General features: G+C 32.5%; 1 protein-coding gene across 7 annotated transcripts in view; it reads left to right on the forward strand.

Annotated features, from left to right (window-relative positions):
- The first annotated feature begins 4474 nt into the window (after nt 1-4474).
- The window catches only part of LOC116852611 (ribosomal protein S6 kinase beta-2-like), a 66284-nt gene continuing 54855 nt past the window's right edge, over nt 4475-15903 (forward strand). For 4 of the 7 annotated variants that reach the window (XR_004379801.1, XR_004379802.1, XM_032833134.1 and 1 more), the window contains exons 1-10: nt 4478-4819; nt 4929-4966; nt 5175-5352; nt 6394-6477; nt 6684-6817; nt 6889-6951; nt 7092-7220; nt 7317-7407; nt 7498-7614; nt 7782-8021. Coding sequence is in view for 5 of the 7 variants with exons in the window: in XM_032833134.1 (XP_032689025.1) it covers nt 4724-4819; nt 4929-4966; nt 5175-5352; nt 6394-6477; nt 6684-6817; nt 6889-6951; nt 7092-7220; nt 7317-7407; nt 7498-7614; nt 7782-8021 (1170 nt within the window). In the remaining 2 variants the exon portion in view is untranslated. Of the gene's footprint in view, nt 4820-4928; nt 4967-5174; nt 5353-6393; nt 6478-6683; nt 6818-6888; nt 6952-7091; nt 7221-7316; nt 7408-7497; nt 7615-7781; nt 8022-14319; nt 15372-15903 lie in introns of those variants that run through there. The other 3 variants (XM_032833135.1, XM_032833131.1, XM_032833132.1) reach the window with 3 other exon arrangements.

Consider the following 15903-nt stretch of genomic DNA (forward strand, 5'->3'; position numbering starts at 1 on the left):
CTTCGCATAATAATTCTCAGTATTTGATTACTATCAATATTTAACATTGATTTTATTATCAGTATTCACCAGAAATTAAGTACTGGCCAAAAAATTACAGAATTACTGGTAATATTTAATCACTAATAATTTTTCAGTATTTCTTAGTATGATATTTCTATAAGGGTGTTGAATAAGAAAATTGGTAATTATTTAGTTTAGCGGCATCACCTCCGATTTCGATAAAAAATAGACTCAATCGACGCGTTTGTGCATGTCAAATAACTTTTTCCTCTGGCAAAATCGTCGCTCTCTACTGCGAAGCGAGATAGACAAAGTTGAAGGCGTGTTGGATTAAAAAATCTGTCATACCATCTATCTCTAGCTATGTAACTGGGGGGCTTCGCCCCCAGTTCGCGGATCCCTCTATCACGGGGGGTGGGGGTTGTAGTCTTTTGTGAGAAATTCACTCTTTAGCTTAAGCACAAAAGACTATAGCCCCCACCTCCTGTGATAGGAGAGTCTGAGGGGCAAAGCCCCCCGTTATATAGCTAGTGATAGATGGTATGACAGATTTTCTAACCTAACACGCCCTCAAATTTGTCTATTAATATCTCGCTTCGCAGTAGAGAGCGACGATTTTGTCAGAGGAAAAAGTTATTTGGCATGCAAAAACGCGTCGATTGAGTCTATTTTCATCGAAATCAGAGGTGATGCCGCTAAACTAAATAATTACCAGAAAATTTATTAATTTTTCTTGGGAATTAAAAGTTTATTCTCTGCTATAATTGAATTTAAAACTTATCCCCATTGCCCTTACACACACACACACACACACACACACACACACACACACACACACACACACACACACCGACACACACACACATTTAACCCGGTTAGATTTAACTAAAAACACCGTGCTATATTAAAGAATAATTTAAGAAACCTACTGTCATTTTAAATTTCGCGTACTGTGTGCTAGAAGCATGCGTTGTGGTCACGTACGCATGCGCACATGCGGTCCTGCACCACAGTGCAGGACCGTATCATCCGTTTGACAGGTTTTCTAATCTGTAAGGCGTGAACTTTAACACTTAATATCTCGGCTCGCGGGGCAAAGCGACGCTTTTTTCGGCCGGATTCTTTCATTTTAAGTAAATACGCGTCGATTGAGCCCTCTTTTATTAAAATCGGAGGTGAGGTAACTCTTCTGAACAATTACCATGGAATCTATTACTTATCTTCATATTTGCGTGTAATCCACGGTGCTCGGTCACGGCGAGTCCTGCGGAACACTTCCCACGCGATCGTCGTGCTTACTTTTACTAGGTTTGTTCTTTCGACCTGACTGGCTGCACTAGTTCACGAAGTTTGCACTAATGCGTTCTTTCGATCAGAACAGTGCAAGAAAATGTGTTCTTTCGAACAGTGCAGGCTGAACTAGTGCAGCGAGTTCAGTGAACTGACTGCCCTAGGTCTGGAGGTAGAGCAAGCAGTGCAGGGCAGCTAACCGAAAAAATTTAAATTTGTATCTATAACCTGTAAAATCGGTATACCTAGTTGACATTACGTAGAAGAAATAATCCGAAGACGGAATCTATAAACAGTAAGTAAATACTTAAATATATAATAAATATATAATGTAGATAAATATATAATAAATATATAATGTAGAATGACATAAAAGAAGTATTTAGAATGTTATCCAAACAGCACAAAATATCCGAAAGACATCCTGGGAAGGCTCTTGGACGTTTTTTCGGAGGGATTTGTTGTATGGGTATCCAACACAAAACAGTTTTTAAAAGAAATAGGATTGTTCAACAAAACATAAAATGCTATAAGTGCGAAAACATGACCATAAATTGATCTATGTTATTTAATCCAGCCATGTTGTCCGCCATCTTACACTGCTCTAACTTGCTCTTACCCGTTCTTTTCAGACCCATATGTATTTTTGCACTGGTCTGCACTATCTTGAACTTTCTTCAACTAGTACAGTTCCAGTGCAGCCCTAGGTCAGGTCGAAAGAACAAACCTATTACGTATATGTCATTTCTCTCCTATCGTGGTTAGTCACTGCGCAGACGTGCCCTATAGACGGAGCAGCGACTCTTTCTTTTCAAGTCGGAATGCGTTCCTAAATTTGCTAAAAACGATCCACTAATCTTTAAGTCCGCGACTGTACAATTGAAATAAATTTAATTTTTCCACTTATATGTTTTTTATTAAAATCATAAAATTCCTATTTTGTATCCTGTAGTATTAAAACGAAGCGTCGTAGAGAAAAACATTATTAACAAAATATGTTTGTTTTTATGTCCTCTATTTTCCCTCAAAGGATCCCGCACAAATCTTATGGAAAATGGGTCCCGGTGGATTTGGCTGAAACTTTGGAAATTTGTAGTTTACGTGATTCTGATGAAAAGTTCTCATTGCCTCAACTTGATTCATTGAGCCGTATGAGTCCTAGGAACCGTCGAAAGTAAAGAAAATAAGGGGTGTATATCAGTTGGACACGGGGCAATTGGACACAGTCCAATCACAAGTCGCTGTTCCAAGGGACCCTACATCTAATCAGGGACCCTAAATGTCTCTAATCACACGGTGCTGTGATTGGCTGTGTCCAAATGCACCGTGTCCAAGTGCACCGCTCCCGAAAATAAGCGACTGCCATCGCCACTGTATAGGTAACCATCTGGTAATTCCTATCCCTTCCCTACCCTCTTCCCATTTCTCTTTCTCTCTTCCCCTCTCCCTTCCCCTCTCTTTCTCCTCTCTCTTCTTCTTTAATTAGTTTCCGTTATTTTATGTTAGCTTACTTTCATTTACATTACTTTGCGATTTGTTCAAATACCTTTTCTTGCGATGAAGGAGTGAGGATTTAACGTTATATCAGATCCAATTGGATCATCCGGATTACAAGAATCTGAATGTCACTTTAAAAGGTTTTACCGTCGACATTAGCGTTACCCAATGTGCACACGCACACATGCACACACGTACCAACACGCACACACGCACGCACACACACACACACACACACACACACACACACACACACACACACACACACACATACACCTTCACACAAACGGCCCTTTTCAGGACCACATAATGTGCAAAATTCCGATCGCGCAACCTCCCCGTGGTGCACATTGGGTAACGCTAATGTCGACGGTAAAACCTTTTAAAGTGACATTCAGATTCTTGTAATCCGGATGATCCAATTGGATCTGATATAACGTTAAATCCTCACTCCTTCATCGCAAGAAAAGGTATTTGGACAAATAACGCAAAGTAATGTAAATGAAAGCAAGCTAACATAAAATAACGGAAACTAATTAAAGAAGAAGAGAGAGGAGAAAGAGAGGGGAAGGGAGAGGGGAAGAGAGAAAGAGAAATGGGAAGAGGGTAGGGAAGGGATAGGAATTACCAGATGGTTACCTATACAGTGGCGGGTGTATATCAGTTGGATACGGGGCAATTGGACACAGTCCAATCACAAGTCGCTGTTCCAAGGGACCCTACAAATGTCTCTAATCACACGGTGCTGTGATTGGCTGTGTCCAAATGCACCGTGTCCAATTGCACCGCTCCCTACAGTGGCGATGGCAGTCGCTTATTTCCTACTTTCGACGGTTCCTAGGACTCATACGGCTCAATGAATCAAGTTGAGGCAATGAGAACTTTTTATCAGGATCACGTAAACTACAAATTTCCAAAGTTTCAGCCAAATCCACCGGGACCCATTTTCCTTTGGGACGCCCAAGGTTTGTGCGGGGTCCTTTGTCTAATTTTTAACCAAGTCAATGGCCTGGTTTACATCATGCACTTGACATGCGTACTGAATAGTAATTTTCTATTAAATAATCTTAATATCGATAATGCATATCAACAGCGACGCATTCTATCAATACAATACGTTTTGTTGATGAACATTATACCAGCTTAATATACCGTTGTTTATATATATCGTCGATATTAAGATTATCTAATAGAAAGTTACTATGTAGTACACGTTTCAAGTGCACGATGTAAACCAAGCCAATGGCTGCATTCAGCAGACTCAACAGTTGCACAACAGTTGAGTAATTTGTCAATGTAATTGGTCTAGATTTAGGGATCTAATAGCAAGAACCAATAATCGTTGATTGCTCACTGAGCGCTTTTTCTACTGAATGCGCCCAATGGCCTACTTTGCATCATGCACTTGATACGTGTACTAAATAGTAACTTTCTATTAGATAATCTTAATATTGACAATGCATATCAACGGCGACGCATTCAATCAATACAATACGTTTTCTTGATAAGTATTATACTAGCTTAATATACTATTGATTATATATATCATTGATATTAAGATTATCTAATAGAAAGTTACTATTTAATACGCATATTAAGTGCACGATGTAATCCAAACCAATGTAAAAAACCCTAGAAAATGTTCGAAAAACTCAACCCTGCTGAGCACTGAGCCCATCTCTAGTATAAACATCTGTGCTTCTACTCCGTTGACGCGGCTGTGACGAATACTCTGGTAACGCTGCACACCGCTATTTGGAATGTCCCGCTCGCATTGGTTAGTTGAACAGCTTGTGGTGAACGTAGATTTCGTGTGGTTTTGCGTTAATAGCTGAGCTTTAAGCGAAATTACTTAAAACTCGGCTATATCGTATGTAGTTTCCGATGCGACATTAATCTGTCGCAAATTCGCGACAACCGATTGGTGTCAACGATGGCAGCAGTCTTTGATATCGAGTTACAAGATGCTGAGAGCTCACTCCCTCACAGAGACGAATCGGAGGATGACGATGTTATCGAGATTAGTACGGTAATACACCTTTATTCATATGTTCAATGCGATCATGATTCTACTGTGCAAAGAGATCACCCGCACATGAATATCGTTCTGTTAACTATGCGTCTGCTTTCTTTTGTAGGAGTGTGACGCCGATTTAAACGTGAATGAGATTGTTAAGTGAGTATACTGTGAGTGCGTATATTTTGCACGTCGCACACGCGGCCGTTTGTCATTTTTCTCACTCTTATGCATGTTTCTATCAACGTTTATTAAATATCAATTTGAGTTTATATTTATTTATATAAAGATTTACACACAGGTTAAGGTTTAATCTATGTTGGTTGAAATAGACATTAAAGTTGACGATAACATTTTTGTTTTCAAGCAGATCAGACAGCTTGGAGACAGTCGCGATATCAGAACAAAATGTCAATCTTGGACGCGAGAGAGTTGGGCCACAAGATTTCGAGTTGTGCAAAGTTATTGGGAAAGGTGGCTATGGCAAAGTTTTCCAAGTACGGAAAACAACTGGAAATGATAGTGGCACAATTTTTGCTATGAAGGTACGGATATCTCTAAAATATCAATTGCTATGCAGAAAAAATGTTTTTTATAATATATCAAATAGAAATAATTACAATAATAGAAACAAGTGTAGTCTTATTGTATACAATGTTTTTACATGTTGCATTGAAATAATATGTTTTTAATATTTTTTTGTCATCTAGTAAATATTTTATGGACAATATACTAACATGCAATATACAGCTCTGACATATAAAAGTACAAGACATACAAAACTATTTGTAAAGGTAGAGCATGTCAACATGAGCCCAAATATTTCTGGGATTTTGTAAACAATTACAAAATTTCGAGATATTAATGAAAAAAAGATTGATGAAAACCAGGGTGCACATTAGGGAACAAGGTTAGCCATAGATATCCATCTATGCTAAGAGGCAATCATGTTTAGCCATTTTCAATGAGATCTTGAATAAAGTTTCTAACAGAGCTTGTCAAAAATGAAATAAAATATTTCTGAACATTAATCTTTAGTAATTTTTTAACGAGATCTCTAGCACAAAGAGTCAAATATTATGGAAGCATCAGTTTGCCATACAAAATCATATCAATAGTTTTCTTCCTATTTTTTGAAGTATATGATGATTAAGAAACAATATCGTGCACTCTGGTTTGTTAATCTTTTTTCATTAATAACTCAAAATTTCACGTGATTTTTTACATAATGCTAGAGGTCCTCAAGTTGTACTCTACCTTTACACATGGTTTTGTATGTTTTGTACACTTTGTATAAAAACAAAAACATATATAGAAAGATAACTTTTTGCTATAATAATTTTGTTATTTACTAGAAGTTACGTATAATATTATATATTATATAATATTTGTAGATTTATATAATTGTTAAATAGAAATATTGTTTTAATCAGCTTTTATATTTTCTTTTTCTCAAGCTATTGATAACAAACTTTAAATTTCGTTTATATTATTTTTTTATTAGTAAACTTTCATATCGATAATTATTTTATTAAAAATTTCACCTAAAATTATATTACACTTCATATACTTATCACTTAAAACAGGTTTTACGCAAGGCTTCAATTATACGAAATCAGAAAGATACAGCTCATACTAAAGCTGAAAGAAACATTTTGGAAGCTGTAAAGGTAAGTTTTAATTATTTCATTTAATAGAAAGTTTAATTACAAATAGTTCGTAAATATATATAATTTTTCAAGAATACTGTTCAAAAGAAAGATAATTAAGGTTTCAAGTAGTATTAAACAAGTTACAAAAGCAATTTACATAGTTAGTCTATTATTTATATTTCATGCAAAGTATCAATTTATATATTTATGCTTGCATTTGCCAGCATCCTTTTATCGTAGATCTCAAATATGCGTTTCAAACTGGTGGTAAATTATATCTAATATTGGAGTATATGTGTGGTGGTGAGCTATTTCGACATTTAATAGATGAAGGAATTTTTTTAGAAGATACTGCATGGTAAGTAGATCATGAAAATGTTTTAAATAAAAATATTTGTAGTACATGTATTTATATTGTTTATCTTGCAGCTTTTATTTATGCGAAATTATATTGGCCCTGCAACATCTCCACTTGCAAGGGATTATATACAGGTGTTATATTTTTTTAATAACTTGTATACTCACACATCAAACATTAAATTATAATTTCAGCTATCAATAACATAAATATATTAAATAGTTTACTTATACGGTATTGAATTAATAATATTTTAATTGGCAAATTATTTTAGAGATTTAAAACCAGAGAATATTCTATTGGATGCAGAGGGTCATATTAAGTTAACTGATTTTGGATTATGTAAAGAGCATATACAAGAGGGTACAGTTACACATACATTCTGTGGTACTATTGAATATATGTAAGAGCTATAAAATATTCTATTGTATAAAATTTTGAGTGTAAAAATTACTAGTGTAATATGTACTAATCTTTAATTTATATTATTCTGACCAAGGGCACCTGAGATTTTAACAAGAAGTGGACATGGAAAAGCGGTAGACTGGTGGAGTTTGGGAAGTTTAATGTACGATATGCTAACAGGATCTGTATGTATTATTTTCATACATTAGAAATCCAAATTTTGTTACAACAAATAATACTTCATGTTGCACTATTTGTTATTACGAATTGTTTAGCCACCATTTACTTCAGAAAATAGAAAGAAAACTATTGATAAGATTCTGCGTGGCAAATTGATGCTTCCACAATATCTGACTCCTGATGCTAGAGATCTCGTTCGAAAATTATTAAAGGTTAGTGTTTAGAAACTAATTTATTTCATCTTTATTATAATTTAAATAATTTAAACATCTCTATAATAAAATCAGTGATATTTTGCCTTTATTGGATAAGGAAGAATATTTATAATTCTGTTTATATAATGTACACATTTTAAAATATATAATTATCTTTTATACAGAGGCAAGTCGCACAAAGGTTAGGCTCTGGTCCATCAGATGGTGAACAAGTAAAAGCTCACCGGTTTTTTAAGCATATCAGTTGGGATGATGTAATATCTCGAAAACTAGAACCACCATTTAGACCAACATTGGCCAGCGAAGATGATGTATCACAATTTGATAAGACATTCACTACTTCTGCACCAATAGATTCTCCAGCTGAATGTACTTTAAGTGAATCAGCTAATAGGGTATTTCAGGTAAGCTTTTTCTTTTTGGTATTTATTTATTTTAACGGAGACAGCTAAAATGACTCTGACATATATTTTTAAGTTTCTTCACAGTAATTTTTAAAAGGTTTTAGCTGTCGGTCTTTATTTATTAAAATGCTATTAGCTATTAAAATTTAAGGGTAGCAATAGCATTTATAATAAGTGTAAATATTATATAAATATTTTTTCGCATAAATATTTAGAGATATTAGAATTTATAAACATCCCAGACAGAGCATAAAAACGATGTATAAGATAACTTTAAAATGTCTTTTAGTCATTTTTTATGATACATCTTTATAGATGTTATAACTAAAAGACATCTTAAAGTCATCTTATGTGTTATTTTTAATATGTTAATTTTAAAGCTCGTGTTGTCTAGGATATTTAGTTTAAAAGCCTTCTGCTTTACTAAAACTTTACTGGGTCCTTACTAAATCTATCATATAACTAAAATAATAGATCTGGAAAAAATTAGCAAAGACTCCTAAGCAAAGATTATGTTTGCACGTGAGTGCATATGTGTATATATATATATATATATATATATATATATATATATATATATATATGCGAGCTTAAGCATTTTATTATATATATTGAAATATTTCCTTATATATTTGATCACATATCTAAATTGAAATCTTGCGTAGGGGCTTTGCTAATTTTTTTAGTATCTATTATTTTACTATATGATAGACTCACACAATTTAGTAAGGTAAAAGATTTAATCGCAAATAGCCAAAGATTTCTAAGTAATTCTCTAAAGATTGTTATCGTTATTTATTATCGTTGTTTATTAAAGAGTTTCTAAGAAGTAATTTTAATTTCTTAAATATACAGTATGTTAGAAATTTATGTTCTTTTTACGAAGTTTTCTTTAGTAATAAACAAAATCCAATGATTGAAACCTTTTGAAGATTACTCAGAAAAATGTTTTTGAAAGTTAGTCAGAAGAATATGTCATTAGAGTTATGTCCGTTAAGAGGACTAGAACGGTTTTATCTTCCGAAAATTGAATGAAATTCGAATAACTTTTAGGAATACAATAAGCGATAGCAGTTTAAAAAATATTAATAATTGAATGAGATATTATTATTAAATTAAATTAAAAAAATGTTTTTGCGGTTTTGCCACGATTCCGGGAAAACGAGTTGGAATCTTTTAATGCGCCAGGCGTAATTGGTAGGTTAGATTTCCCTCTATAGATTGAACTGGAATGGAAACAAGAAATCTAAAAAATTAGAAAAATAGCAGACAAAAAACTAAAAATGTCTAAAAATTCAAGTTATTGTTAAAACAATATTAAGAAATTAATTTTCAGTACGTCTTTATTTTTAATTAAAAAAAAAGATCAAATCGATATCTTTAGCTGTTCTTAAATTATCGTGGCAAAAAGAGCGGAAAATGCTGTTTTGAAAAATAAACGTTTAAAGTTTGAGAACAGGATTACGGCAAGAAAATTGTTAGATACGAAGCTCAAACACTGTCTGCGCTGTATAATGACATCTAAAGGTCAGCTTCTATATAGAAATCGCAGAATGTCCAATTTTTTCTATCCTAACTTCTTTTGTTGATGCGAGTGGTCGTTTGTTGGCCTCCACTAAACCGCGGCACATAAGCACATCGCTATTGTAAGGTTTTAATGTTACTTCCGACCATTCCAAATTAATCCGACAATAAGAAAAGCAGTATTTAAGCAATTTAAATAAGTTTAATATGTTTTTCCAATAAGCGGTAACTTTCTGGCTTACTTTACAGCTAAGATTTTTACTTTTAAAGTGCCATTACATGGAAGCATTCGAGCGTCGAGCGTCAAACCCGTGCACAGCACTTTTGTGCAGAAATCTAAACTGTTCAGATTTCAGCATCTTGACACTATTAGGGCAATATCTCTTTCTTTCTGCGAATATTTGTAACAACCAAAACTTTTTTTTTGTTTTGCTTATATTGCATTTGCAATTAGTGATATTAATGCAATTAACTCCACGTTTTGTTTGTAATATTCATTACTGATAATGCTATTGCATTTTAATAACTACAAATAATGTCGATAATTAATAGACATTTTATAATGTCTTACAATTTTTTCTGAATTGCTGATAACTGTCTTGAAATTCAACTGACAATTCAGTATGCAATCAAATTAATTTTGCGTTTCAGCAACAACTCACTATTACTATATTACTGCGCATGTGCTCAACGCTTGACGCTCGACGTTCCTATGTAAAAGCACCTTTACTCAACCTTATCGACCGACCGACTGTTCTCGTCTTCTTTGTTGTTACTCTTATATTTGTTATCAGTGATCTCCATACGCCTATGGGCACATTCGGAAAGACGCTATCAATGCTATTAACGCAAACGCTACTAATACCGTTCATGGAACCAATAGCGCGATAACGTTAGCAAGTTTCACGAACGACGCTAATGTAGCGTTAGTATTACGCGTCGCGCTGTCATTATGAAAGGGAGTTTTAGGTTATAAATTTATTTATTAAATTTATTGGCTTATAACATCCGCATCATTGGCTTTTTCGTCTTTAAATATTTTTTGTAATTTGTCATAATTTTTAGAGCCAGATAGTATTTTTAATCTCTTTTAAATAACGAATACAAATATATCAATGTACATTGATATATTTGTATCCGTTATTTAAAAGAGTCCCGATGAAAAATGTTTTATGCATAATCCCATACAGCACAGAAAGTTAAAACAACGTTGTAAAAACGTTGCAATGTTGAATGTTGAAATGTAAACATCTTCGCAATGTAGAATATACATTGATTTTTCTATATTTAATTATTTATGTTGTTACAATGTTGAAATAATATTGAACGAATTAGTATTTATTGAAAGTCAAATAAAGGTATATAGTGTTGCGGATCGGAAGCGGGTGCCAATAAGCAAACAATATTTAAAAAACATTTATCAAACTTTTGAAAGACATTTTTAAAACGTTAAAAATAATGGGATACGTTCTCTTTTTTCATTAAAATGTTTTTTAACGTTTGGAAGAATATTTTGTTTTTTAATATTTAATGAACATTTATTTTAACATTTAAAAAACGTTTTTCTAAATATTAACATTTAACATTTAAAAAATGTTTTCTAAATGTTAAAATAAACGCTTATTAAATATTAAAAATCAAAAAATTTTTCCAAACGTTAAAAAACGTTAGAAAAACGTCTTTTTAAAGAAAAAAAGTACTTATCCCATTATTTTTAATGTTTTAAAAATGTTTCTTTAAATGTTTTTTAAATTGTAATGTTTTGTAATGTCAACCTCTAAGTAAACATATTTTACATAAATATTTCATGTCTGTATCTTTGATTACTCTTTTATTATATAAATTATTTGAACTATAAATAATTTATTTTTGTGATTGTACTAAATAATATTATAAGAGAATTATAATTAGTGCTTCAGCTGCATGGGGATAATAAAAAACACTTAGTATCAGTTGAAAAAGTAGCACAGTAGCCAAGGTTGTAGACTAGGGTCTGGAGGTATATGGGATCTCGAGTTCGCGTCCGACCAGTACTGAGTAAATTTTGAGGTGCGAAAATAGTGAGAAATCAAATAAAAGAGCTAAATTTCATTTAAAATCAACATAAGCTGACTAGTTGCAATAGTTTCTGCAAGATATATTTTTTTAACCAGTGTCATACGTCATTGTTACGTCATTTTATGTAAAAGAATGTCATCATTAAGACGTACTACATATGACGTCTCTGGTCTATGACTGAGGATCGTCAAAAAGACATTATTATTTAGTTAACTTGAAGGATAAATGACGTAACAGATGACGTAAAATTCACGTTATTATCACGGCTGTCACTTGAGATGTTTTTCGAATGTTGAATTGCAACGTCTTATAGACATCTACAAGATATTACAATTCAACGAACATTAGACGTTTCTATAACGTTTCTTCAACGTTGAATTTGTATTTGCAATGTTGATACATCTCAATGTTAAAATTAAACATTTATAAGATATGGATTCAACGTTTTTATGCTGCATAAGTAATATATAAAATTTGTTTATACATAATTATGTATTATTATATAATCATAAAATTATATATAATTATATACAATTATGTATAATTGTATGTATAATTACATATAATAGTTTATGTAATTATATAAAATTATATATGAAATTATATATATAATTATACATGATTTTAAGTAACACTCAGATAGCACAGAGATGAACAGAAGTTCCTAGAGAATTCATTTTAAAAAATACATACAAAATTAGTAAAATGAATATCTGAAGAATTCGTGAAGAAGTAACCACAATAAGTTCGTCTTGAGGTATTCCTCAAAAGTTCATTGTAGCGAATACTTTGCGACTTAATTCCTAGAACACTCTGAATTCGTGAAGAATTATAAGTGTTTTGTTTGTTATAATTATTTCTTGTGGCTGCGTGCAGCAGATACACATATCATTTTCAGTGCTTTGTGTGTGTGTATTATTATAATTGAAACTTTCTTTACAAATAAATGATATGATAAAAAGAAAAGTGATACTATTGAATTGAATCGTGAGAACATAGTTGAATTGGGTTTATATTTTACAAAGTGCTACTTTATAACCTAACGATATTACAATTTTAATATAATTCTTTCTTTATTCTATGTGATTCTTGTACAATTTTGGATTCCTTTCTTCTTTTATGTAGTGAAATCAGTATGTATTTTAATTATTTCAGTTGAAAAAGAACTGTTATTCATCAAATATCAACAAACATTAATGTTATATCAATATTATGATTTTCCACTCAACTGTGTAAGTGTTAGCACAATCTCATACAGCACAAAATATCCTGGGGACGTCCCGCAGATGTCCTGAGGACGTAGAAACGTCCTTAGGATGTTCTCAGGACGTACTCTGGATGTCATCTGGATATTTATGCTGTTAGGGCATATATAACATATGTTGTACGTAACAGTTATATTGTCGAGCGCGAATTATAATATTAATGTAACGTTACTTTTAAAGTTGGTGTTTATTGAATATCCTTCCAGTAAAAATTATCAGTAATATAACATCAATGTTATAATTGCCTACTTAAGAATGTATAATACTTAACTTAAATACTTAACTAACACGCATTATGTTGCATTTATATTGTTGAATAGGAAATTATAACATTGATATTATGTTACTTAGTTAGTGTTAGTTAGTAGTCGAAACGTTTCACAAGTATTTGTATATAAACAAAAAATTTATTAGCTTATAACGTCCGCATCAATGAATCTTTTGTCCTTAAATATTTTTTGCAGAGACTTTGAGAGACTGACAGCTGTACCATTTGGTACAGTAACATTGTTTCTCTCTGTAGTCGCCGTGCGCTCGGGATCGCGCCAGAGATGTCGCTTCCGAACGGCATCTCTGAGCGTTATCTAGGAAGAAAGGAGTGTCGTGAGCGTGGAGCGTCAGGTAGCTCAGTGGTTTAGAGCAGTCGCCCGGCAAGCGAAAGACCCGGATTCGAATCCCGGCCTAGCAGAACCGCGCTCTCGATATTTTTCTCTCTCTGGATCGAAATGCAGATCTCGAACGCACGGCGTCCTGCCGCCACCAAGTATGCCCTCCTCCTTCTATGGCAGAGTTTGCAGAGAGTTAAAACTCACACAACAGAGAGCTCCAAAATATATCATAGGAATATCCTAAATATTTGGGATATCTTCAAGATATGATGTATTTGGGACATTCTTGCTATGTGGAAAAATATTGTTAGATTATGTTATGTTTTAATGTTTATGTAGCGATGCGCAGTTCTGAGCGTTTACAAAGCTTGCAAACGCTAACGCTACCATCACCAGTGACGTCATGATAGTTTGTTAGCGCTATTTTGTAGCTTTGTAAACGGCTTTTAGCGCTAAATAGCGCTAATAGCGTCTTTCCGAACGCACCCTATAGCTTTTGTTTCCGATATTATTATTTTTAATTTTTCGAATCGTTATTACTGTTTATCAGTTTGGTTTAAATAAACAATATCTACATTTCTTACACTACATTATCGCGCGTATTCCGCCGACCGCGCGCCTCCTCACATTTTTCGCTCTCCTGAACTCAATTTTGTGAATATCGAGGTTCTTTTTGTGCCAAAATATTCTTAAAGAATTCTTAAAATATTCTTAAAGAATACTAAACGATTATGTAAATACCCAAAAATCGATTTTTTGAAGATTTCAAACCGTTCTAGTTCCCTTAAAACGAATATTTACCAAAAACATAGAAAACATTCCAGAACAAAGTTTTTTTTTTAGGGAAAACTGATCATTAAAATAAAAACTATTATAGATATTTTTAAGACAAACCTAAGTCCTCTATATTCTTACAACCATATTGACATTTTGCAATTTTTAATTTAAGCTCAACAGTTTGAGAAATTGTTTTAAATAGCCTACTATTTAGTATATTTGATGAAACTTAAAAGCCGATAGTCGAAAGATTGTTTCTACTGTACGTATTTAAATTTTGACACCGGGAAGACGTAGATTATCTGACTGTGTATCGATAGCAGTAATAGTACTTAGTATCCCTAGTAAAAATTGCGAATAGAAACGGATAGAATTTACTGCTGCAAATGTGGATTTTCTATTCGCATGTTATATTTGCAGATAGAACGGACAGTTTACAGAAACGGATAGAAATCTTGTGAAATTTCTGTCTATTTCTGTGCGTTATTTTTACTAGGGGGCAAAATTTTGATCAGGGATATGTATACTAAATTTAGTAAAATTTAAGATACTGACATATTTGTTCAAAAGATACAAGTTTTGTTTTTATTGGCATTGACTGAAAGTAAAAAGACAAGTGAGACACAAGAGACAAAAAATTCAATGAGGATACGTTGATTTTTAAAATAACACTATTAAATAGCATGTTCTGATTAAAATGATCAAAGTGAGAATCGATACACTTTTAGATAACCATTACTGACTCACATTATATGAATACTTTAATAAACTTAGGATAACACTTTATATTAAAATACAGCTTAATTTTTTTCTCTTTCTTTTTTACATACTGTTTTGCTGAGTTCATGATATATTTGTGCTTATATGTGTGTAAATTATGGATTTATTTCTTATTTATAGTTTTATTTTAAAGAAATAATTTTAAAGACAGTGTGTGAAGTGTTCTGCTTTTGAGATTAACCAATGTTCACAAATGGTTCATTATATCCAGAGTTGTAAAAATTAAAGTCGCTTCAATTTAATAATTGTTTTGAGTAAATAATTTCTAATTTAATTAATTGACGATTAATATAAGCGTATTCAATTAACAATATTTTAATTAACCACTAACTTCAAGAAATATAATTAAAAATCATTCAATTAACGATTGATTTGAAGGAATTCAATTAAAAACTGTTGAATTAACAGGTTTGTTCTTTCGACCTAACCTAGGGCTGCACTGGAACTGTACTAGTTGAAGAAAGTTCAAGATAGTGCAGACCAGTGCAAAGATATATATGGGTCTGAAAAGAACGGGTAAGAGCAAGTTAGAGCAGTGTAAGATGGCGGATAACATGGCTGGATTAAATAACATAGATCAATTTATGGTCGTTTTCGCACTTATAGCATTTTATGTTTTGTTGAACAATCCTATTTCTTTTAAAAACTGTTTTGTGTTGGATACCCATACAACAAATCCCTCCGAAAAAACGTCCAAGAGCCTTCCCAGGATGTCTTTCGGATATTTTGTGCTGTTTGGATAACATTCTAAATACTTCTTTTATGTCATTCTACATTATATATTTATTATATATTTATCTACATTATATATTTATTATATATTTAAGTATTTACTTACTGTTTATAGATTCCGTCTTCGGATTATTTCTT

Source organism: Odontomachus brunneus, unplaced genomic scaffold (genome assembly GCF_010583005.1).
Source record: "Odontomachus brunneus isolate Ranch 3 - 2012 unplaced genomic scaffold, Obru_v1 Obru_scaffold_240, whole genome shotgun sequence".
In the NCBI taxonomy this organism is placed as follows: Eukaryota; Metazoa; Arthropoda; class Insecta; order Hymenoptera; family Formicidae; genus Odontomachus; species Odontomachus brunneus.